At 51.2% G+C, this 24,995-nt stretch overlaps 1 protein-coding gene across 1 annotated transcript in view; it reads left to right on the top strand.

Annotated features, from left to right (window-relative positions):
* LPIN3 (lipin 3) overlaps positions 1-24,243 on the top strand; it is a 48,685-nt gene extending 24,442 nt beyond the window's left edge. Inside the window, exons 2-20 of the mRNA XM_077832202.1 lie at positions 5,928-6,128; positions 6,800-6,895; positions 7,715-7,986; positions 8,388-8,495; positions 9,296-9,416; positions 11,471-11,951; positions 12,988-13,087; positions 13,837-14,018; positions 14,472-14,565; positions 15,345-15,414; positions 16,156-16,248; positions 17,151-17,197; positions 17,704-17,824; positions 18,536-18,684; positions 18,869-18,955; positions 21,313-21,465; positions 22,440-22,554; positions 22,658-22,761; positions 23,544-24,243. Coding sequence (XP_077688328.1) covers positions 5,937-6,128; positions 6,800-6,895; positions 7,715-7,986; positions 8,388-8,495; positions 9,296-9,416; positions 11,471-11,951; positions 12,988-13,087; positions 13,837-14,018; positions 14,472-14,565; positions 15,345-15,414; positions 16,156-16,248; positions 17,151-17,197; positions 17,704-17,824; positions 18,536-18,684; positions 18,869-18,955; positions 21,313-21,465; positions 22,440-22,554; positions 22,658-22,761; positions 23,544-23,688 — 2,730 coding nt within the window. The 5' untranslated portion in view covers positions 5,928-5,936 and the 3' untranslated portion in view covers positions 23,689-24,243. The remainder of the gene's footprint in view (positions 1-5,927; positions 6,129-6,799; positions 6,896-7,714; positions 7,987-8,387; positions 8,496-9,295; positions 9,417-11,470; positions 11,952-12,987; positions 13,088-13,836; positions 14,019-14,471; positions 14,566-15,344; positions 15,415-16,155; positions 16,249-17,150; positions 17,198-17,703; positions 17,825-18,535; positions 18,685-18,868; positions 18,956-21,312; positions 21,466-22,439; positions 22,555-22,657; positions 22,762-23,543) is intronic.
* Positions 24,244-24,995: the final 752 nt, after the last annotated feature.

Genomic DNA, 24,995 nt, shown 5'->3' with positions numbered 1-24,995 from the left:
GATTTGAACCTGGGAAGCTTGTGTAGCAGAGGAGCACTTGCTGCTAAGCTACCAAACTGGCTTTCTGGCTCATGTCCAGAACAACTGTTACCATCCTGCGCAGGCCAGCAGACTAAGATTGTATGCCTGTGTCTTCTAGAGGTAGGGTGGCCTAGTAGCTAGAGCAGAAGGCTAGTAGCCAGGGCTTCTGGGTTCCATTCTGGGGTCTGCCACTTACTCAGCTTAACAAGGCAATGCTTAATCTCTCCCTGCCTCAGTACTTGTTTTCACCTAGCACTGCCAGCTGGGCTCAGCCATCTCATACCAACCTGTTTTCCTCTAACTATTACAGGGGCTTGGTGAATAAGCCTGGAAACCTTTTCCCACCCCTCTCGGTCTCAACCTGTTAGTTTCCCAACAGCTGAGGATGGGGGTGGGGGGGAAGGGAGGTCACTAAGAACACAAGGTCTTAGTTCTAGGAACTGTATCTGTCAGGAGAGATTCCTGTCCCCATCTTATTGTTACCAGAAGAGGTTAATAGAGATGTTGTGGCCTCCACTGCTAGCCCTCTTAATGCAGTTCATGAATGGTGGCCATAGCCTTGGTCTCTGGTCCATGGCTGCATCTACACAGAGAACTGAGCTGGTGAGACAACACGGGTGCTGGTATCAGCCCTGCAGTGTGTCGCCACTCGTTGGGCAGCTGTGCTTGCAGTTTTACTGTGTCTACTTGGGGGCTGTCACATGGCTATTCAGTCTCATTGCCCCAGGGTACCTATCCCATAGGCCCTGTTGCAGCTTCCTGAAGTGGTGGCTCCTGGGAGACTTTGTAAAGCCTTCTGGAAGTCCAGGGAAGCTGTGGAAGAAATCAAACTCCTGTAACTCCCTGGGTACTGACTGTCCCCCTGCCCCCCTCTCAAAATGGAGGCCAGGCTGAATAGCCAGCTCTCATGCCTTGCTTAGCAAGAGGTTTCTGCTGGGATTCCATGTGCTAGCCAGGAGGAGATTGGCTGCCAGTTACACATGAGTTCCTGCCAACTGCTCTGGGGGGCTGCATACAATGTGCCACAGAATCTTGGCATGCCAGTGCATCCCACTTGTATCATCATGAAGTTCCAGCACTTGATGCAAAACTGCAGTGCGTACCATGCAATTTGCAAGGCTCTGTGACATCCTCAGCATCTTGGCAGCCTGCTGTGTGTGGCAAAGAGAGGATTAACCTCCTTTTGGGAATGATAAGATGGAGCATGTGAACTAGAGACATGAAGATTATGGGCCATGCAGGGTTTCCTTGCTAATGAAAACCAAAAGCTGTGTGATTGGGGTGCATGAGTGCCTAATGCAAGTGGCCTTCCAAAGCTGTCTGAGTCCTCCGCCAGCCTGCAACTAAATAGCCCTTAACTTTTCATACTTACAGCACAGTCTAGTCCACTTAATCGGAATGACTGCTTCTCTGGGATCTACCCCCAGGAGCCAAATGATGGTGAATGGCAACGGCTGTTGCTTAACTGGGAAAGTATTAACAATTTCCACTCTAGTGGAGATTCATCTACACCTGTATGTAGTGGCTGTGAAATGGTTCCAAATCAGAAGTGGTTGGGATTTGGCCTTTAATGAGTGTAAAGTGCAGAGACTTCTGTTGTTCAGTATAGTGCTACTCTGGATGTCTTCCACCTCTCTTCCATGGCCTCTTCTAATTTGGACAGCTACGTGCATGGTGCAGAAGGCCATCTGCCAGGGTGTCCCAATAAGAAGATCACGCAGTACAAAGTGACTGCTGGTGACTTCATTATGGGATTAAAGCCCTCTGGGATGGCAAATGCCAATCCATGTAAAAGTGAAATGGCTCATACCGATTAGCATTCAACTGCAAATTAACGCCTGCCATCTGCTTTTGAAGAGTGCAGTGATAGGGTGATAACTGTAACCCATTAATGATAATGACCAAGAATTCTGCAGGGAAACGTGGTGATGCCGGTTTGCATGGTGGCAGACACTCCAGGAGTAGAAAGAATGCATGCGAGCTCAGAGTTGCCAATTGTCACTATTTTATTCCCAGTCTTGTGATATCTGTTGCCTTCTTCAAAACCCTGGCTCCTGGAGATATGTGAGAATCTCGGATTTTTTTTTTTTTTAATAAAGTGTCTAGCCCTCACAGTTGCAGGGAAAGCTTGAAAATGTAACCCTTTAAAGGCTCAAACCAGAAGGTAAACAAGAACCCCTTTTAATTCATGATCTTAGGGTGTGGCTCATGAGTTTTGAATATTTTGTGTTTGGCAGTATGTTGCTTTTCCCCTGCCGAGGTTTCTCTATCTTCCCAAAGAGAGACACCGCACATACTGTGTTCATAAGGGGTATGGTTCACCTTCCACTGAAGTTAACGGGAGTCTTTCCGTTGACTTCAAAGGCAATCCAATGAAGCCTAAATACAGCATGTGCAGATAGGAGTGGGAAGCCAGGTTACAAAGCAACAGCCATGTCAGTCGACCCAGGAATGTCACTTCCCAACAAGCTGAAGGCCACATCCCATGGGGTGGGCTCTCTATTCACCCAGGTGATATTACGTAGCTAAAAAGAGGGCAAAAATCTCTTTGGATCTGCACAGTGGTTCTCTCTTCTGCTGTCGTTACAGTCCTGGGTCTCCCAAAAGAAAAACATAGGATCAGAGCTGAGATCTGCCATGCAGAAGTGAGGAGAATTCTGACCCAAGTAAAAAAGTTCAGCAGAATAGCTGACCTGTAAGTAAGCGGTGGCAGCAAACTCTGTCAATGCTGAGTGGTGGTCCCATGAGACATCCTAATAATTCAAGGAAAGCTTTAACTCTAGTTGGTCTAGTTCTTTTGTGCTGATCACATTAGTGTCAAGGAGCCATGGCTTGGCTTCTGCTAGATCGTATCTCTGTTTTATCACAGAGTAGCACTTCCTTTGCCTTGGGCGTTCATCTATATATCATGTTCCCCTCTACGGGGTGTGCGCATGCCGCTGGCAATGACTCTGGCCTACAAGGAGAGCTCCTGCAGCAGGGAATGGTCTGAAGACCTAGGTGGCAGGGAGGAGACTAGCTTATTCTCTGATGTTAAAGGGTGTGGACAGGGGTTTCTTTTTGACTGATCACAAAGTAGAATGGCACATTTTTCCCCCTTTGGAAACACCTCTCTGGTCTGTAAGCAGTATGGGTGAGTATGGTAGCATGTGGGAACACAGGACTGGGAAGCCAGAAGTCTGGACTCTGATTCTGGCTTTGTCATGGACTCACTGCATGGTCTTGACCAAGCCCCCTTAACCTCTCTGCCTCCCCTTTCCCATTAAATATTATTCCCATTGTATTACTTACCCCATGGGGGTGGGGGGCTGCACAAATGGCTGTGAAGTGAAAGATGATTTCCCTACAGGAGGCACCTGGATGTGCCCTGGGGGTATGAATGGCTGGTTCATTTTGATGGAATCCATGGGCCCAGAGAGTCCAAGGGGTCATCTGTCACTGCACAACACTAAACAGTTAAATATGGTTTGAGGTTTTGAGGGATGAACTGTCTGCTCAGGTGCATGGCAAATACACCATCAGAAAATCTTCTTTTCTTCCTGTGTCTTTTTAAGAAAAGATTTAAGAGGGAAAAACAGTTAAAGCATTTGTAACGTAATAGGCCTTTATTTGAACAATATCCCTCATTGCTAAGGCTATGTTTTAGTCTCAGATATTTTTAGTAAAAGTCATGGACAGGTCATAGTAAACAAAAATTCACGGCCCGTGACCTGTTCATGACTTGTACTAGATACCCCTGCCTAAACCTTGGGTGCTCTTGGGCAGGCGGCAGCCCGGAGGGATCCGCACACTGCCCCTGCCCCAAGCACCTGCTCTGCAGCTCCCATTGACTGGGAGCCATGGCCAATGGGAGCTATGGATGTGGTGCCTGCAGGCAGAGCCAGGATGCAGAGCTCCCTGGCTATGCTTCTGCCTTGGAACATGTTGCTGCTTCTGGGGACCCCCCCTCCATTCCCCCAAAATAAGCACCACCCAGAGCCCTCACCACCTCCCACGCTCCAACCCCCTTCCTCAGCCCTGAGCCCCCTCCCACACCCGAACTCCTGCTGCTGTGAGGAGGGGGCTTAGGCAGCCCCCAGACCAGGCATTGCAGAAGTCGTGGAGGTCCTGGAAAGTCACCAAATTTGTGACCTCCATGCCAGACTTGCAGCCTTACTCATTGCCTTTCCCTTCAGCTGTAGGGCCTTAAAGGGGAAAACCCCCACTGTTTGCTGGTCTTTCAAAGATAGCAATAACTATCCTGGGGTGAGGGAGAAACAGCAGCTGCTGTTTCCTTGAAAACAAAACAGGACACAAACACATAAAAGGAGAGAAAAGAACAGCACAAATAGGAAATACAGCTTCTGTCTCTAGTGCTGACTCTCTCACTTGCAACCTCACCGCTGAAGAAATGCGGGCATGGCACATGGTCCAATCAGCCTCTCTAAGAGCTGGCAAACTTGTACCAGCGTGGGGCTGTTTAGAGCAGTGGTTTTCCACCTGTGATCCGTGGACCTCTGGGGATCTGCAAACTATGCCTAAGATTTCCATTTGAAATGTTTTTAGGGGTCCATAAATGAGAAAAAGTTGAAAACCACTGGTTTAGAGCATAGTTTTTAGCTGCCTCTGGTCATGTGCTCACAGTAATGTTGCAAAAAGGGCAGTCTTGGCCAATCAAGCCAGACTCCTTAATGTAAGGCAAAAAGAGGGGAAAGGAAAGAAATAAGGTGGGAAAAAGAGGACACATTTTGCGGGGAGAGGCAGCAGGGACCCAAGGCTCACATTCCAGGTGTTAAGGATTTATCCAAAACTGGTGTCATTGGTTCCCTCTATGTGGCATGGTCTGGTCAGGACAGTGAAGGCCCAACAGTGTTCTGGGGGATCCCAGCTTCCAGAAAGCAGCAGCCATGTTGAATCTGACCCCTTTCTCCCACCTCTGTGTTATGATCTTCTCTTTTCTCCCCCCCGAATTCTCTCTCTAGAACCTTTAAAAATGGGTTTTGGGCAGCATAGCCCACCCCCTGCACTGTTTGGTTTTGTTTTGGTCTATCAATTAGACCTAATTTCTAAAACAGAAATTCTGGGCCATTAGTTTGTTTCCATTTTCCTTTTGTTTACGAGTTGTAATTTTAACCCCCTCCATAGACCTCCCTTCTTCAGACTAATCCAGTCTTGTGGCTCTAATGCAGGGTTAGGTAAACTTTTTGGCCTGAGATCCACATCTTGGTATGGAAATTGTATGGGGGGGGGGGCATGAATGATCACAAGATTGGGGTGTGGGAGAGGGTGAGGGCTCTGGGGTGGGGCCAGAAATGAGGAGTTCAGGGTGTGGGAGGGGGCTCCAGACTAGGGCGCGGGGAGTGCTCTGGGCTGGGACCAAGGGGCTTGGAGGGCAGGAGGGGATCAGGGTGCAGGCTCTGGGTGGTGCTTACCTCAAGCAGCTCCTGGAAGCAGCGGGCATGTTCCTCCTCTTGTTCCTGTGCAGAGGCGTGGCCAGGCAGCTCTGCATGCTGCCCTGTCCACAGGCGCTGCCTCTGCAGCTCACATTGGCTGCAGTTCCTAGCCAGTGGGAGTTGCAGAGCTGGCGCTTGGGGTGGGGGCAACATACAGAGCCCCCTGGCTGCCCCTAGGCATAAGAGCCAGAGAGGGGAACATGCAGCTGCTTCCGGGAGCTGCGTGGAGCCACTGCACGCGCAGAGTGGGGCAAGCCCCAGACCCCGCTCCCCAGCAGGAGCTCAAGGGCCAGATTAAAATGGCTGAAGGGCCAGATGTGGCCCCCAGAGCATAGTGTGCCCACCCCTGCTCCAATGCTTGCTGACTTTTTATATTTAAAAAATAGGCTTTTGTTGACTCTTCTACCTTGGACAACTTGGTGTCCAGGTCTCTCGCAGCCCCCCTGAGTCTCTCCCCACTTTCCTTGGTTGCAGTGTCAGACCATGAACTATGTGGGACAGCTGGCTGAGACTGTGCTGATCACTGTGAAGGAGCTGTACAAGGGCCTGAACCCAGCCACCCTGACGGGATGCATTGACATCATTGTGGTGAGGCAGCCAGATGGCTCTTTCCGGTGCTCACCTTTCCACGTGCGCTTTGGGAAGCTGGGAGTCCTGCGCTCCAGGGAGAAAGTGGTAAGTGATGCCCTCCAGATGGGGTATGTGCTGTTCGTGCTAGGGAGCACTGGTGTCTACCTGCTTAGGTCCCCTCCTTTCTCCTCCATTCTAGTTCTTCCTGAAACTAAGTTCACGGAGGCTGGCTTGAAGGTGGAGACAGAGAGCCCTGCCATTTGCCTGGGTTGTCTCACAGCCCTGGTGCATTGTGGAATGGTTCGCTTCCCCCTCTCTGAAGCTAGACCATCCTCAGCAGGCAGCTTGGGGGAGAAAGCGTCCCTCACTTACATGTGAGAGGACCTCTGTCCCTCATTTACCAAGTGGTAGGTGGAAGTGAAACAGGCCTGCAGTCAGGGAGGAGTCTTGATGGGGACAGGTAGCCCCATAAGATGGGACACTCTCTCTCCAGTTGCTGGGGGGACGGGACTCACTCACCGGAGACTCCTTTGCCAAGCAGAATTCCATCCTCCTCCAAAAAAACTAGTGTCTGCAGCCCTCCTAGTTTTCAGAGGGTTTGGCATGTGGCTGTGGTGGCATGGAAGGAGGTCCCCAGGGAAAATGTGCTTTGGATGGAACTCCCCTCTTGTCTTGTGTGTGACTTTATTGCCCGGGAACTGCTGGGTGAGGTAGATTTCTATGGATTCCAAGCCCTGTTTTCCCCCTCTTTCCCCCGCCCCGCCCCCGCTTGTCAGGTTGACATAGAAATCAACGGGGAACCAGTGGACCTGCACATGAAGCTGGGAGACAATGGAGAGGCCTTCTTTGTCCAGGAGTCAGAGGAGAATGAGGTAAGCCATGTTCAATAGCTGGGAAGAGGTGAATATACCCCTCTGAGTGCCCTGAAATGGCTCCTGTACCTCTTGTCAGCCAGCTCATTTTTTTTCTGTATCTTCCTGACTTTGTGCCTACTGCGAGAGGGATGGGGAGTGGAAGAGAGAAGGACAAGTAGGCTCAGATTGCTGTTCTACATTGGAGTTGTGCCATTTGCCCTTGCTGGCTGTTGGAGTGTGTGTATAGCACGCTCTCTCTCTCCGGGTGTAATGCATGGAAAGGTCCCTCTGTCAAGGAGCTTATGATGCAATGTAGAGGAGGTCAGAACTGGAGCGTCTCCAGGACCCTGATGAACAGCATAGTGATCAGCCAGCCCCCTTTTTGAGGCTTTATCAATGGTCAGAGCAGAGAGGTGGTCTTGAATCTTGGTGCTTCTGCTGTGCCTGACAATGCGTGGGGTCTTGTGAGGGGGTGTCCATCCTGCTCCAACAACCCCCTTGTGCTGACTTTTGGCTGCTGCTAGATTAGACCGACTGACCTAGAGGTGAAAAGGCTGCATATCCAGTTCCTAGTCCCCTCTGCACCGTTAACTTTTTTTTAAATCTTGATCCCACCTTCTCCTTGCATTTAGCCAAGTTGACTTTGAAAGGAACTTTCCAACAGTCTCTACGGGCCAAGGCTAACAAAGGTGTCCTCGTGTGTATTCCACACATACCAGACCTGAAGGGCTCATCATCACAAAATTGTCATGTCCTTGAATGAAATGTATTGTGTAGATTCTCCCCACAGGGCTGGGGTCAAAGGCTAACAATTGTGCCTCTTCCCACCTGTTATAGGAGACGATCCCCTCCTGTCTGTGCACCTCCCCTATCCCTCTAGAAGAGAGCCCAGATCTCATGGCCGAACCATCCAAGGCATCCACTGTGTCTCAGCTCAGCCTGCTTGGAGAGCCAGAAGAATCGGGCTCTGACACGACATCCCTTCGTAAGAAAAGGCGGCGCAGGAAGAAGCCGAAGCTGAAGGAGGCAGCGGACTCTACTTCGGAAGAGCAGGAAGGGACTGACAGTGAAAGGACTCTCGAGGAAAAGCGCAAGCTGCTGACTGCCTGGTGAGCCCTGCTAGGAGGTTGGATGGGACTCCTTGGGGGTAGTGTGGTCTGGTGGACTGAGGCGAGGAAACCAGAGTCCATCACTGACTCCTGGGTGGCACTCAGCAACTCACTTGCCACCTAATCGCTGTTTCTCTATGTGAAGTGGCGGCAATTTCCACTACCTGCCTCCCAACGGGATGGGGGGTGGTTTGTTAGTAGCTAATGTTACTGCAACACCTTGGGGAAGTGAAGCCTGTAGAAATGCTAAGCCTGTATTCCTTCAGCTTCTGGATACTGATAGTCTTGGGTTAACGTCCTGGCTAGTTCCTTTCTCTGCATGAGGGGGAGGGTGTCACTTTGTAATAGCTCCCAATACTGGTATTTCCATCTTCCACTCTACTTTATTTCTTTCTTCACAGTGATTCAGTTTATTTCTCCTTCACTGACCTCCCAAGTGAGGAAGCTGGGACTGTGCAATCCAAAGAGATCTACCATTATTCTGATGGGGAGCTCGCTCCGTCTCAGAGGTAATAGTCATTTGAAGGTTCCATGAGACAGTGGGGTGTATTGGAGGATGGGGTGACTAGAAAGCCAGCTGGAGCAAGGGAACGGCACTTGGAATATTAAGCTTCCCTGGCCCAGTAAGGGGTGAGTGGAAAGTAGAAGAGCTAGAAGCCCTGAATGGGCCCAGATCCTGTGGGCAGAGCTGAGAAGCAGCAAGAACAAATCTGCATGGGTGGTGGTGGTGGAAACTGGGGCCTGAAGGAGTCTCGGGGCTTGTCCAAACAGTGAACCGGGGTGTGTAAATTCTAGTATGCACTAGTGTGTCCCACACTAAAAGTTCCCAAGTGTGCATTGATGTGGTAATGTTTAAAACAGGCCTACATCAGTGCACACTTGGGAACTTTTAGTGTGTGCCAGCAGAGTCCATGCAAGCTATTTGGTGCATAACATACTGGTGTGAACTAGAATTTACACCTCTCTGGTGCACACTAATGCACCATGTTGACAAGCCTTCAGAAGCAGTGTAGGCCACCAGCTCGGGCCCTGGACTGGGACTTGAGAGACCTTGGTTCTATCCTCAGCTCCACTACTGACCTGCTGTGTGACTTCTGGCAAATCACTTCCAATTTCTCTGCCACTTTCCTCTCCCATCACTTGTCAGTCTTGGCTAGTTAGAATGTAAGCTCTCTGTGGCAGGGACTAGCTCTGTTTGTTCAAGTGGGGCCTTGAAGCCCCTGGTGCTACTGTAATACAAATAATTAATGTAAATGGGTGCTGTGCACGTGGAAAGGGTTCTGCTTGACTTCCTGGTTCTTCTCTGTAGCCTCACTCCAAGCTGTCCATCTTCCCCCAAAAGTGACTCTGAATTGGAGCTCAAACCCTCTGAGCCATCTCTTCTTGGAGCTGAATCCCACATGCAATGGACTTGGGGGAGGCTCCCTCAGGTAGGTAAAGGACAGGGAATGGAGTAAGCAATCTCTAAACAAATTTGCTTTTTGGAAAGACTGGGGGAAATTGGCTTTCTGACCACGTGTCGGTGGGCAGCTGGTGCATGGTCTAGTGAGAGAACATGGCTGTCCCAGGATTCAGGCGGCAGCTTAATTCTTTCAACTCAGGGAAATAGAATCAGTGCCGCAATTGTCTGAAGACATCTGTGCATTCTGCATGGGCTATTCTGGAGCAACGGTCAGGGGGTAGGATGTCTCTCTCTTAAGAGAAGGGCCGGGGGGAGAGGGAGATTTCTTATCTCTAGTACGTCTGACTCACTTGGTCTTGGCCTAATGCAGGGGTTGCCAACCCGTGGTTCCGGAGCCACATGTGGTTCTTCAGAGATTAATATGTGGTTCCTTGCATAGGCGCCAACTCCGGGGCTGGAGCTACAGGTGCCAACTTTCCAGTGTGCTGGGGGGTGCTCACTGCTCAACCCCTGGCTCTGCCCCAGGCCCCAGCCTTACTCCACCCCTTCCCCCGCCCCTTCCCCTGAGTCTGCCGCACCCTTGCTCCTCCTCCAAGCCTCCTGCACACCACAAAACAGTTGATCATGGTGTGCAGGAGGCGTGGGAATGGAGGGTTAAGTGCTGATTGGTGCTGCTGTCAGGGCTGGGGGGGAGACTGACGAGGCAGAGGGGCTGCTGATATGTTACTGTGGCTCTTTGGCCATGCACACTGGCAAATTCTGGCTCCTCCTCAGGCTCAGGTTGGCCACCCCTGGTCTAATGCTTAGTCCCAGCCTTGCTTTTAATATAAATTAAAGTGTAACCCACAGACTGAGAGTCAGAACTGAGTCTATGTAAGTGCCTACGTTCTACGGGATATTGTCCCTGTAGCTTGAACGCTAGATTGGATCCTACAGAATAGCACTAGTCCAGTGCTTCCTTCTCTTGGCTACCCACTGTGGCTGCATCTGCCAGTTCAGGTTTTGTTGGTCGAACCCTCACTAGCCAGAAGAGAACAGCCCAATGAGGCTGGAGGGTATTTACACTTGGGCCAATCAATTGTACACGCATCAAGCCCATGAGGAGGGAGGGATATCCATGGGCAACCTTAATTCTGGCATTTTTTGAGTGCTTAACTATGCAACCTTGAACATTCTCATGTATTGTCTGTGTAATGTGTGCACAACGGCTTGTTCTTGATAACCAGTGGAACTGAGGTCTTTCTTTCTTTGATTATCTGTAGAAGCCTTCTCCATAAGGGCTACTCTATACACACTCCTTGTCCACTACCTAGCTCTGTCTGAAACCAGTATGGTTTAAAGTAGCCCTGCCCGCCCCATTGGGTGATGCAATTATACTGGGATAAAGGTGCTTGGACTAATATAGCTTATTTCAGTAAATATGATAGCTACTTTCCATAGTGCCAGAGTCCTGGGGGAGCAGATGCTTTGGGGTTAGAAGGTACTTGGTGAGCTCCCATCACTGGTGTAAGTTCCACAGAGCATCCACTCGCTCAGTGGCTCTCAACCAGAGGTCCAGGCTCCCCCCCAGGGGGCCACGAGCAGGTTTCAGGGGGTCCCCCAAGCAGGGCTAACATTAGACTCACTGGGGCCTTTGGCAGAAAGCTGCAGCCCTACCGCATGGGGCTGAAGCCCAGGGCCCTGATCCCACCACCCGGGGCTGAAGCTGAAGCTTGAGCAATGTAGCTTCACAGGGGAGAGGGCCTTGTGGCATGAGGCCCTAGGCAGTTGCCCTACTTGCTGCCCCCTAATGCTGGCCCTGACTTTTATATGCAGAAAACCAGTTATTGTGCCACAGGTGGGCCATGGAGTCTTCATAGCGTGTGGGAGGGGGCTCAGAAAGAGAAAGGTAGAGAACCCCTGTGCTAGCTATTGACTCTCTTCTTCATGCACTCCATGCGGATACCATGCCAGTTGAGGCCTAGAAATACACATGGGAGGGAAAGGATGCCATTTGGAGAATTTTTGCCTTTCCTTTTAAAGGGCTGACCCTTTTTGTTTTTACCCCTCCCTCACTAACCCTCTTTCCTCCCACCTCTTAAGGTGAGTAAATTGGAGCGAGTCGAACCAGTCAAGTCCACTATGACCATCACGACGACAGCAACCACCCCAGTGAGCCAGGCGACCCGCTTCCAAGCCATCATGGCAGGTTTGGAAGGAGACTTGAAAACAACAGACTCCTGGGATACGTCCTGTTCCTCCACCACACCTGTAATTAGGCCGACGCCCGTCTTCCAAAATGGGAATGGCCCCCCTGTGCCAAAAGACCAGTTCTCGGCAGAGTCTGCAGCTGCGGTGGGGAGTATGCCAGAGACTGCCCTGCCCCGAGTAGGAGAGCAGGGAGCACAGAAACAGTCAGTGGGAGAGGCTGTGGAAGGAGAAGAGAATGTGGTGAAGAACCAGCAAGTCCTAGAGCTGGATCCCTCTTGTGCGCAGGCAGCCCCAGCCCCAAGACGGGCTGATTCGGAGAGCATGGAACCCAGTGATAGCCCAGGAACCAAACCAGAGAGCCCAAGGAGGCAGGGTGAGCAGCAGGTTGGATGGTGCAGAATGCAGACTGCTATAGTTCTGGTTATGGGGTTAGGCCACCTGGCTTAGAGCTGTGCATGTGATATCCATATCTTCCATCCAGGCCAGCCCCAGGTGTCTCTTCTGAGCATGCACGGGAGGCCCTTGTGCTTTGGGAGTGGGGTGTTCATTCTGCAGCTCCCCTGCCCAATGGTGCCCCAAGCTCCCTGTGATACTCCTGGGAAGGTGAGTGTGCTCTCTGGCTCCCCTGGTGGCAAGCACTCTAATTCATCTCCTCTTCACCAGCTTTGCAAGCTCCAGAGCACCATGCACTTACAACTTCCCTCTTTCAGTTGGCAACCCCCCTCCTGCATCCCAAATACCAGTCCCCTCCCTTATCCCTCAAATATGCCATGTCTGTTGCCTGAGTCGTCCTGGCCTATGCACCTCACTTTGTGCAAGTCCAGCAGGTCTCTGGGTTGCTCTGTCTTCTCTTCCCTTTTGTGGCTGACACTAGCTATGCAGAATTCTTGCTCAGCTGTGTGCCTTGCTGTTCGTCCTTTCCAATATTCAAGGATATTGGGTTTCTAGCATTTAAGTGACACTGAGCCACAGCTTGCTTCTTCTGTGGGATGAATCCAGAGCTACATCAACTGAGATTTAATGAAGCTACTTGGCTTTCCCCCAGCGTAGCAAGGCAAAAATCGAATACGTTGGCATAGGTACAGCAGCTTGGTTTATTGCAAACCCCTCAGAGTAACCCTAACAACCAGGGAGAATTGTTGGACTTATTTCCTTGCTACTGAACTTGGAGGGTGAAAATAGATGCATCAGTTTCCCTTTTTGCCTTATAGTTGGCTTCACATCTAGGTTCTCCTGTACTAGCACTATTCTGTGTCCTGCAGTCTTTGCAACACCATGTTGGTCTAGCTGAAGTGTCTGTTTCAAAGGGAATTTTAAAGTCTTTGGGGGGAAACAGTCTTGGTGCTTCTGTAAGAGACTGATGGATTGGGGAAAATGCTGGTCTCACTGTATGTCTGTCTGTGTTTGAGGCTCCACCAAGAAAAGCCCTCACCTGGGTCCCAGCGACATTTACTTGGAGGACCTCACCAATCTGGACGAGGAGCAGGTGGCCCTTTATTTCCCCAAAAGGTATGGCCTTTGGCTGGCTGGTTTCAGAGCAGGGTCTGGCCACCTTCTTTGGCCCAAGAGGGATTTTGATTCCTTGCAGCCAGAAAAGCTTGTTCTAGTAACTGACTTGGAGGGAGTGAACACTGAAACAATGTGTTGGAGGTAACTGATCCAGATAAACTTACTGCGGTCCTAGATACACTGAGCACAGTTCTGTGCTGTAATATAGATGGGACTGGAGAGCGTTTTTAATGGTCTTTCTAAGTATAATTGATCTCAAGGCAGTCTAGCTTCTACTTTATGCCAGAACTGCACTCATACTACAACATGCATACAGTGTATGCTGTTCACTAACCCAACCCCTCTTTTTCTGGGGTTTGCCTTAATTTTTAAGGATCTCTTATTTTAAGACTGGTCTGTACTTGCAGACTTACACCTTAGGCCCAAGTTTTTTCCTGAGAGGGCTGCTTGGGACTTCTCCCAGCAGGAGATCCTGCTCACTTGTGTTCAGCTGTGGAGACCACCCCTGGTCCCCTAGCCTGGCTGCCAGGGAGAGTCAGCAGAACAGCTCTGCATGGAGTTCCTTCCAACCGCAGCAGGCCATTGAACTCCTGTTGCCTGTTCATATGAATGAAACCTGGTCTCTCAGGTTTGGTTCAGAAATGCACTTCTGGAGGGGAGGAGTGAAACCTGGTCTCACTTGGGTGGCCAGGGTGTATCTGACTTGGTGACTCATGCAGCATTGTCACTGTTTCTTCTGTTGTTGACAGTGATATGGAACCGGGTTCAAAGCCCTTGACTGATCCCAGCAGCCCCAGCCATACCCAGCTGCTGGCTGGTCCTACAGCCGATGGAGGCACCGATAACTTATCTGACCCCGCTCATGACCTGATGCATCCCATCGCGCTGTCCCTTTGTGGGGGTCTCGGGGACAGCAGACAGATCTTGCACCGTAGGTCCAAGCGGAGGGATGAACCTGCTATTAATTTTCAGAGCACACCACTGGGGGTGTTGCCCTTCTCCATGAGCAGAGCTTATTGTGCTGGAACAGCAGTTGGCTCTGCTACAACCAACCCTGCTCCTATTCCCATTCTCCCCTCCTTAGCAGGAACAGTATGTAGCTGTCTAAGAGGAGGTACAGTACAGATAGGGAGCAGATCAGCTGCTGGGCCATGGAAGAGGGGGGGAGTCTGCAGGACCCCTTCAAGTGAATAAGGAGAGGTGGTGCACAACACAGATGTCTGACGGCTTCCAATGAGGAGGTCTAGGCCTCTTATCTTAACAGCAATTAAAAAGCTGCTTATGTCCCCCTCTGGTTCACATAACCTTAATATTCTAGTGAGGGACTGCTCAAGTGCTGGCTTGCTGGTATTTCATCTCTTCCCCATTCTCTTGTTTCTGCTAGACAAGTTTGTGGAGCACATCATCTCTTACCAGGAGTTTGCTGAGAACCCAGAAGTCCTCGATGACCCAAACCTTGTGATACAGATCCACAAGAAGTGAGTAGTCTGCTCTTCTGGCTTGGCTTCTCCTAGTGCTGGTGACTTTTTTAATATATATTCCCCTTGTGCCAAAGAAACCTCTCTGCAAGCATCCACAACTGATGTCCATGGCTGCTATTTGTATTGTAGTACTGTCTAGGCTGGGATATGTGGTGCTTGCTGCCTGCTCTGTGGGACGTAGACCCAAAACCATGGCCTAGCAGTTGAGAGGTTCAAAATGGTGGGGAAACCCTCTGCAGCCAGCATGATCTGAAAATGGCTCTTTGCTGTCCTTGCACCAAATATATACTTGTTCCCTTTCCAGGATATGCTCTGTACTTTGCTTCTGCTTCTGTCCTCTCAACTTGGAAATGGCTCGTGGCTTCCCCTTCACAACTAAGTGCTCTGTTGGCATCTTGCAATTCATCCAGGATGCCCTGGTCACGAGCCACACAACACATGCTACAGCTGGCATGGCTTCATCTTTTTATCCCTGTTTCATTCCTTCCCTGAGGCAGCTGCCACATCTCCCTACTCTCTTCTGCTTGCCTTTACTGACTGGCCTGTTACCAAAGTCCAGTTCTGGTGCATGTGCTTAAAGGGTAGCCAGGTCTCTCCTTCAGAACTCCTTCAGGTCTCTCCAGCCTCCTCACAGAACCCAGAATGCCCATAGTGCTGCTACTTCACTTGCTGTGTTTTTTCCCTTCCCAGGCAGCCTCCCCATGTCTTGCCACCACCTTCCTGAGGCTTTAGCCCTTCACGTGCAATTGCCTTCCTCTACGTCTTGTGTCTTACAGGTACTATAACTGGGCAGTGGCTGCTCCCATGATCCTCTCCTTGCAGGCATTCCAGAAGAACATCCCCAAGGTAAATGGCAGAAACACTACGTTCCTCTGACCCTGCAGAGTCCCTTCCCCTTAGGGGAATTGTATTCCTGTGCTAATAGTATTTATCACCCATGGGTCCCAGGTGCTCTGCCAAGCCTCACAACCTCACTGTGTAGGGAGCAGCTGTAAATGCCCATATGCTATACAGATGGGGGTTGGGGAAAGACTGAGGCTAAATAAATGTGGGGCAAAGTCAGGGGTGGGAGCCAAGAGCTTTGACTCCCAGTCCCCTCCTTCCCTGACCGCAAAAGTGCATCAACCATCCCTCACTCAAACACACAAAGCGCAGATTTGCGCTTTGGTGTAGAAGTGTCCATGCCTACGTGCCACTCTGAGTGCCCAAACATGGCAGTTGAGAAATGGCGCTTTCCCTTGCCCCCTCAACAAGAGGCCAGTTTGGTGATGTCCACCTGGGGACAGGGCTGAGCTAGACACCCCTGACCTCTGGAAGAATTCAGTCTGCTCTGGCCTTTTGTCAGTTGGCCTCAGCTTCCCATAGAGATGGGTTGTGGTGATGAGGATGGGTTGGGGAGGAAGCTGAACTGAGGTAGATGCTGTGAATTTTCCCCTCAGCCCATGTTCAGCGCTTGGGCTGTTGCCATCCTGAGGTAACTGAGCAACTATGCCCTGTGAATGTTCTCCAGTCTAGGGCTCTCTTGGGCTCAGACAGGACTTGCTGTGCAGCAGGAGTTGTCCCTCTCAAACTCTCCCATCTTCACAGAGCACCATTGACCGGCTGGTGAAGGAGAAAATGCCCAAGAAGAGCGGCAGGTGGTGGTTTTCCTGGCGGAGGAGAGACTTGACTGCTGAGGAGGTACATGTGCAGTGGCTGTGACTGAGCAGAGACTGAGTAACTTCTTCCTCCCTCTGCGTTCTCCTGCCCCAGCCAAACCAAACTACAACAAGGCCTTGTAGCTAAGCTGAGGTGGAGACTGGAGGCAGGAACATCTGAAAATAGGGGTCATGTGTCCTTGGCCACTGCGTGGCATCCTCAGAACCCCAATGACGCTGGAAGTTAGTGGCTGTAGTGCATCTGGTGAAGATACATTCTACGCTGAGGGGAGCGATCTCTCCTGTCTGCATAATAAATCCACCTCCATGAGAGGCAGTAGCTATGTTGGCAGGAAAAGCTCTCCTGCAGACACAGCGCAGTCTACACCAGCACATAGGTTGGAGTCACTTACGTCGCTCAAAGGGGTGACTTATTCACACCCCTACGTGACACCAAAGTAAGTGGTGCTATAGACCTGGCCCTAGTGCCTGAGCTGTTAGTGTGGCACAAACTGCTGTAAGAGCATGGAGCTGGGTGGTGTGCCTAGAATTACTCCCACAAATTTGCAGTTAACAAAACTAAAAGGAAATGTGCATGGGGGGGCAGAAAAGGGGCTCTGCAATAGCAGGTGAAGACCACAAGGTATTGGACTGAAATCAAGGTACACACTGGCTCCTTAGGGTAGGAAAGGTAGCCCTCATGGGGGCGTGGGTCTTCATTCTTCCCCTCCCCAACTTGTGTGCCAGAGCTGGGGTTGGGTAAGACTCCCCACCCCACTAGGTGCTGGTGGATTTTGTTGTGAGCCTCTTTCTTTCCCCTCATGGTGAAGAGCTATCTGTACCGCTCTGAAAGCCAGCCAAGCAGGTAGCCTTTACTCCTGGCCTTTGAGCTCCCAACAGGAATCTGTCTAAAGGAGCTAATGGTAGAAATACCTGTGTCCACAGCATGAACCCAGCGCAGGAGAACTGGAGCAGGGCTCTACCCCACAGCGGTAAGCAGTCCTCTCATGCTAGTTATCTGTCTATGGTGGATACTGGACTGGCTCTCTAGTCGGCCCTGTAGTCTCAGCCTATCTTCTCCCTCCTTTTATTAAGTGAATTCCTCTTCCTGATGGCTACCCCTGTGTGTGGGAGTGGTGGGGTCCCCTTCATAGCCTTGAGAGGGAAGAGGGCTGAGGGGTGGGTAATGTTGGGGCATTCAGCTCACCCTTATATCCTGACCCCATACACCTGAAGCTCTGGAGACTCCAGGCCCTATGACAACCCCAGTCAAAGGCCCCGCCTCCCCCCCACGTCACGATGCCGGCCCATCTACCTGAGCAAGGCTGATCATTCTCCTTTTAGAGCCCAGTCATACTTCTCTCCACAGCCTGGTCTCACTCTCTCGGGTACATGGGATTGGGTTTTTCTGTGTGCTAGTAGCTGTGGCTTGAGCCAGGGCTCCTGTTGCTGCTGCAGTGAAACAGCCTCGTTTCTGTCTCTTTCCATGTGGGTGTAGGAGGAAGATGGAGCCTTCATCTAGTGACGAATCCATATCCCCGGTGTCGAGACCTGATGCCACTGTGCAGAAATTTCTGCCCACCTACAAGAAATCCCTGAGGCTCTCTTCAGATCAGATTGTATGTGTGTGTTCCCCACTATCAAGGCTGAAGGGGAGGAGATGGCCCTTCAAATAGGGCCGCCACTACCTAGGAGCATGCTAAAGGGATGATCTACAGCGGAACCCAGATATTAATGCTCCTAAAGGGCTTTAAACATCTTGGTCTAGGCCTAAGATCACCTCAGATCTTGCTAGCTTGAGCAGGGTCAGGTATGGCCACTAGTTGGTTGGGAGACCTTCAAGGAAAATGTAAGTGGAATCCGTTGGTGGGCCCCCTTCCCTCTGGGTCAGCACAGAATCAATGCTCCCTTAGAGTGGTTGGGGGCTCTGGGCTGCAGAAGTATCTCTTGGCTGAGATGTGAAAAAGAGGGTCCTGATCACTGGTGGGTAGAAAGATCCCACAAGGGTGTCTAGACCAAAATCCAACCCTAGTAGTTAGTCTTCATGCCTGAAATTCCCCTGTGGCTTCAACTGGATACAGTTCTCTTCCTGCAAAACCTGCTGTGTATACCGCAGCTTAATGTGTGCTGTTAAACGGCTACTACAGTCTGCCCCCTCAACAGCTGCCTTTCAGAGAGGTTTGACAGGGGGTGTAAAATCGCACAGAACTTCTCCTCCAACTGAATTGTGTTGGGTGGAATACGTGTTCACACAGGTAGTATCGTGTAGGATCCTCTGTGGGGAGAGGTGCTGTGGGAATATCAATGCATTTTCTCCCCTCTCGCTATAGAAGAGACTGAACCTGCAGGATGGCCCCAATGAGGTGGTGTTCAGTGTGACCACTCAGTACCAGGGCACGTGTCGCTGTGAGGCCACCATCTACCTGTGGAATTGGGATGACAAGGTGGTGATCTCCGATATCGATGGGACCATCACCAAGTAAGGGGCCCTCCTCTGTGTTGTCTGCAGGGAGAGCACATGTCATTAAATGCCTTGTGTACATGGCCATGTACACCTGTCCCAGAGGTACCTTAAGCCTACCAATGCCTGGAGGTCTGTTGTCAAACCAGCTGGGAATCACTTAACTTTAAGGGTGTATTTTAACCCTTTCTTCTCCTTCTAGGTCTGATGCTTTGGGTCACATTTTGCCACAGCTGGGAAAAGACTGGACCCACCAGGGCATTGCCAAACTCTACCATAAAATCCACCTGTAGGTATTGAATAAGTTAAAGCTTTAGTCAGGTACCTGGTAGGGGCCTTGCCCAGATGGTCTGAGATGTGGGACTCCAGGATCAGGGTCCTCGTATGGGGAAGAGGCCCATCCTGCATTTAGCTTCTGTCTCTTTCTATGTGGTTCTGTTAAACCTTTTGTCTTCCCCCAGTGCTGCTGGGGGGCAACAAGGAAATGACCAAAGAGGGTGATGGCTCTATCAGTGTGTTTGAACGTGGTCAGCTGAGCTGTCTGGGTCACTGATATGCCAAGCAGCGATGCTGATCCTTTCTGGGAAGGAGAAGCTGCTTTCTGTTTTTCCAAAACATGCCTTCCAGGGGACTCCATTTTCTGTTTTGGAATTCCTCAGTCAGACCATAAATAAGCCTCGCTCGCTTGGGTAGATATCCAAGGAGTTCTCTGGAAATCGTAGGAATTGGCAAGCCAATTCAGAGCAATGGCCCCTTGGCTCAATATCCTGTCTCTGACAATGGCCAAACCCAGCTGGTCCTGGGGAAGAAACCTTGTAGGAGGCAGTTAAGGGATGACCAGCCCACAGGAAAGCTTCCTCTTAATCTCTCATAGCTAGAAGACCATATAACTGTTCATGGAGGTCTGCAAAGCTACAGTGTGCTCTACAACCCGCTTAGTATGGACCTTGCCTCATGGAGCTGAGAGGCTAACTGGGCCAAATGCAGGCCTACGACAGAGGCCTTGCTGAGGAAGATGGTGGGGGAAGGCTTCCTGGAAGAAGAGATTTTGAAGGAGGATTTGGTAGATGGTTGGGAGGCTCAGAAAACATGCTGTGACTTGAGCTGCCTCCTAAGGGGCATTGTGAAAGGACAGCTAGGTAAATGTAGGGGACTGGCTAGCAGATTAGGGATGCGTGTGATGCTGTCTAGAAGGTCACAGTCATCAAATGACTTCGGTGATTTCCACATGTAAAGGGGAGCAATTGGCTCTAAGGCCTCCCTCACCTGTGTTCACCTGAACTGGTAAGTAGCAGGTCTCTTGAGTTGGGACCTGCAAAGGCAACTGTGTTTAAAATGACCTGGAAAATGTTTGTTTGGCTTTAACTAAGCTAAACCTGGTTTAAGATTGTCTTGTGCATCCTGTCAAACACCACAGAGCTCCTGTCACGTTACATCCCAGTGGTGCCCCTTTGGGGGTGGTTTTTCAATTGGCCAGAGTATTCTGATGCTGGTATTTCCTTGTGATCTCTGAGCCACCACTGTGGGGTGCTGTGTACCTGTTGTTGGGTGTACTTGAAGCTGCAATGAGCCTGGCTGACTTGAGACTATTTCCTCTATTGGTGAGCAAGGCACAAAGAGGAAACCGTCTCCCACTCCATGTCTGGAAGGGGTGAGCCCCACTTCACTTGCACACAAGGAGCTGCTGGGATAGGTGAATAACTGAGCCATAGAGGCGGGGAGTTTGCACCCTGCCACTCTTGCCTTTATACCCAGTCTGCTGAATAAGCGAAATCAACAGACACGTGAATCTCCTGGTTGGCCTCACCTGCCTGCAGCTCCCCTCTTGAATCAGCTGCACTCGTGTGCTAAGCTGGGGAGAAACTCCTGGAAGTCAACTAAAACTCCCCTGCACTAAGTTAATATTTACATAACTCCAAAGCAATAACTAGGTATCCGTATGCAGCCAGCTGAGTGGGCTCTTCAAGAGCATGTGCCAAGCTCTGGTTGATGTGCTGGGGGTGGCGGGAAGCTCACTGAATACTGTTAAGTCTGGTTAGAGCAGTAGGTAGCCACTGGGCACCCTCGTGTGCTCCCGTTTTCCCACTGCTGAGTGTTACATCTGGCTTTGCCTTCCCATGCTCTAGCTAGCAGAGGTGCCAAAGGATGATGGGAGGCTGTTCTCCGTGCCTGGGTGGTGCCAGGAAATCACCTGGAAGCCTTCTGGGTTGGCGTGCAGCGCCTGTGTTGGTGAGAGGCTGAGGGCTCTGGGGTGAGTCCATGTCGAGCCACCTCCTGCAGATCTGCCAGAGCACCTCCAGGACCTGAGCTGGCAGAGAGGAGAACCTGCTGCTTGTGTGGCTGCTCTTGGGATGAGCCCACTAATCTCTTCCTATGGAGCCTGGACCCAAGAGCCCTATGTTGAGTGGACAGAGCACCCGAGCCCATGGAGAGCAGCATTGCCAGATGTAATCAGTGGTCCCTTGTGCATGGGGTGGTGGTGGCTGTGCATGCCTGTTGTGGGGTGCAGGGAGCAGGAATTGGGGTTGTTCAGTCTCCAAACCCAGCATGAAGGTCCCACCTCCTTGTGGCAGTGGCGAGGGACATAATGAAGCTGTAGCTTGCTCAGAGACAAGCCTCTGCCTAGTCCTACCTTCTCTGTTCTAGGAATGGCTACAAGTTCCTCTACTGCTCATCCAGGGCCATTGGCATGGCACACATCACCAAAGGATACCTGAAATGGGTCAAAGACCAGGGCTGTGCCCTCCCCAAGGGGCCCATCCTGCTGGCCCCAAGCAGCCTCTTCTCAGCCTTTCACAGGTAGCTCTTCCCTGCCATGTTCTGTTGCCCCCTGGGACAGCTACGCTTGGGTTGGCACCCATGTGACTTTATTTTGGTGGCTCCTCCTTGGCCTTCATTCTGTGGAAAGGCTGGCTCCCCCAGGAGCTGAGGGGGCACCAGCAGCCCCTCAGTGATGGGAGCAGTGTGAGAGCTCAGGTAGAAGCCCTCATGGGCAGGTGCCAGGAACCATGCAAACCTCTCTGCTGCATGACGAAGGTCTCAAAGTCTTTGAAACTCCCAGCGAAACATCTCCCTGGGGGTGTTCAGCCTGTCTCTCTGCTTTAATATCCTCTGCACACACATGCTCTCCCTGCCACCCTGTGTAATGGGACTTGGATGCTGTAATCCACCCATCTCCGTTGCACCTGAGCCCAAACGTGCATTTCACTGCAAGTGTAGCCCTATCCCTGCACAAACAGGCTTTACCCTCATCAGAGGGGCCTGTTGCCTGGGGTTGGGTCTCTTAGCCACTCCTCTCAGGATGCTGGTAATGGCTTTAATACCAAGCAACTCATTAAAGTCTGCAGCATGGTCCTGGCTTTAGAAAGCATCTGGCTCCTCTAGTCTTGCCCCCAGTGGTGTTTGGCACTGTGCTGCTAAGCAGAACTGTGCCTTGTTCTGGGACTTCCCCTTCCCCTGTAATAGGAAGGGTGCGGTGCCCACCTTGCGTCTCCAGCTGTACTTGCTTTGGTTGGCTGATGGCAGTCTCCCCCGGGGGAGAGGGGATGGTGAGTGGGGGTTGGGATCCTTCATGTCTCTATCACCTGTGTAGTCACAGCCTTCCAGATAAGGTAGGGAAAGCGGTAGGATGGTAGGATAGGCCAACTGCTGCCCCTTGACTCTTTGCCTGGGGGATCCTGGAATAAGGGAGTGCAATGAAGTCCTGGCTGTCCTAGGTCCTGGACCAGCCTGGCTCTGACTCCTGACCTGACCTCCCACCCCTCATGTTGCAGGGAGGTGATAGAGAAGAAGCCAGAGATATTCAAAATCGCCTGCTTGACAGACATCCGGAACTTGTTCGGCTCCATGGGGCAGCCCTTCCATGCCGCCTTTGGGAACAGGATCCATGTGAGTTCCATCCTCCGTGCTGGGAGGAAGGGGGAGCAATCCTGAGGGTGGGGGGGCAGTGTTTCCTTGGCTCTAACTGGTCTGGTTGGTCTTTCTTGGGCAGGATGTCGATGCTTACAAGCAAGTGGGGTTGTCAGCATCTCATATATTCACGGTGAACCCAAAGGGGGAACTGATCCGGGAGCTCACCAAGAGCCAGAAATCCACGTAAGCCTACTTGCCTACTGTACTGTCTCTATACCATGGGCTGCCCCTACCACCACCTTCCCCTCCCTCCTTGGCAATCCGGGCTGCTCCTGACCCTCTCTTCCACCCCCTGCCCCCCAGCTCTTCCTAGCCTAGCCTGGACTGTGGGGAAGCTACTGCAGTCTGGCTCCTACATGGCACATATGAAGAAGCTCATACCGATAACATTCTGTGGCAGGTTGCAGGGGCCCTACCTGATCCCTGATGAATGAGGAGTTAATGTCAGCTCTGTGTTCCTCTCCTCTTGCACAGGGGAAGGGTTAGAGGGGTAGCCGCTTGAGGCCGGGGAAGGGAGAAATGCCTCGGAGAAGGTTGGGCTCCACAGTTGGCATCCTAGGAGTGGTTTGAACCCCAGTCTCTTCTTTGCCTGTGTCTAAAAACATGGCTTCTTTCCTTCCTTCCTGTACATGGCTTTCCCTAGGGCAAAGGCCCTTCTGTCTTCAGCTGCCTCCTGTAGAGTTAGTCCACCAGATTTCCTATCGGCACTGGCGCTGTTGTGGTAGCAAGGTTGGGGGGGTGGGTGGGCGGGCCACACTGCCTGCCAGTGAGCAAGAACCTGTGCAGCGTACATGGCATGAGAAGCTAGTGCACTCCATGTCTGAATGGGCCTAGTCGCAATGCACTGTTGGCCGTGGAGTAGTGTGTGTGCCTTGAACACCTTTTGGTGGCTCATGTGCCTGGATGAGGGCTGAGAAGGAGAAACGTGGTCTCGTAATCCTGTATGTTTATCCTTTTCCTCGTAGGTACGAACGGCTGACTGAGCTGGTGGAGCTAATCTTCCCCCCGCTAGGCCAGGGTGTTAATGTTGCCTTGCTGTGGCCAGAGTACAGTCAGTTCTCCTACTGGAGGGCTCCGCTGCCGCTCATTGACATAGAAGATCTTGCCTGACTCACCGGAGAACGGAGACCTGGTGAGGATGGACAACCTGCCAGGCCTCGATGCAGCAGCCACTGCCGCCTCCTGCCTATTCTGCTGCTGCTAGGGAGTTTCATTTAATAAACCCGGACACCTTCTGGACTGTGAACCCCTCTCCAAGGGGCAGTGGTGGGGTTAATCCAGTTTTTGACTTAAAGCTTGTTTGTTCAGTAGAAATTGGATGTGTGTTTTCCTATATACCAGATACATGTTTGAGGTTCTTATAGGTTTGAAATGGCTTGTTGGTTTTAGGGATGGTGGGTGGATCCCCTTGGGGTTGATCTACTGGTGGGTCTTCACTGTGGCTGCTGCTATTTACAATTTTACTGATGGCCCCAGACTGTCTTAATGGCTACCTACCATGTAGCTTTTTGAGGGGAGGGTCCCCCATCCTAATCTACTCAACAGCCAGTGAGAGTTCAGAGCTTGGATCAGCTGAGATGCAGTTTAATTGCTCAATAATGTTGTGTTAGGAGGCTGAAGACTGTCAGGATTAAAGTAGTTGGTCACTAATAGCATTAATACATAGTGCCTTAAAGCCCTGCGTGTCTGTCTCATTCTATAGCTTCTGCTACTGGCTTGTTTTGTGTATCACTCCTGAGCACAGGTGCCACTGAATTGGTAGTAAAATTTTTAGCTCACCAGGAAGTTTGAGCTTACCTAGGGCTTCAGCCAGGAAGCTGAAAACTGGTAAAGAGGTCTCTTCCTGGGTCTCTGACAGGGCCCAGCTATGTCGCCTTTGTAAGACCTTCGAAAATCCCCCATCAACATCTTTAGGTGCTTCAGTATCTCTTGAAAACCTGGCCCTTGGCCTCTGTGTGGCAGTTTGTCCTCAGTGTACAGCTGTGGAATGATGCTGGCCGTCCCTCCCAAAGGGGTTGAGGTTCCATTTAAAGTGCTGCTGATTTTATTCAATGAAATGAGCTATGGGCTCGTTCAACAGGTATGCTGTTCTTGGCCCTTGTGATGTCACTAATGGGAGAAAGGGTCTTCGGGGATTTGCATCCACAGCCTGCTGGATTTGATGAGGCCACTTACTGGTGCTCCCACTCCTCCTCTATGACCTTGTGCTTCTGTGGGAGGATCTCAAAGTGCTTTTCACAATGGAGCCTTCCCAGCACGACTCCTGTTTAACCGAGAGGGAAATTGAGGCAGAAGATGTGACTTACTTAAGGCCAGCTCGTGAGTTGTTGGCAGAGGTGAGAGTAGAACCCAGGAGTTCTGACCTGTGGCCATACTGCAGCCTACTTCAGAAATGTCCTGACCTCACATGTAGGTTG

This window comes from Eretmochelys imbricata, chromosome 13 (assembly GCF_965152235.1).
Source record: "Eretmochelys imbricata isolate rEreImb1 chromosome 13, rEreImb1.hap1, whole genome shotgun sequence".
Classification (NCBI taxonomy): domain Eukaryota; kingdom Metazoa; phylum Chordata; order Testudines; family Cheloniidae; genus Eretmochelys; species Eretmochelys imbricata.
This window is presented reverse-complemented; position numbering and strand designations above follow the sequence as displayed.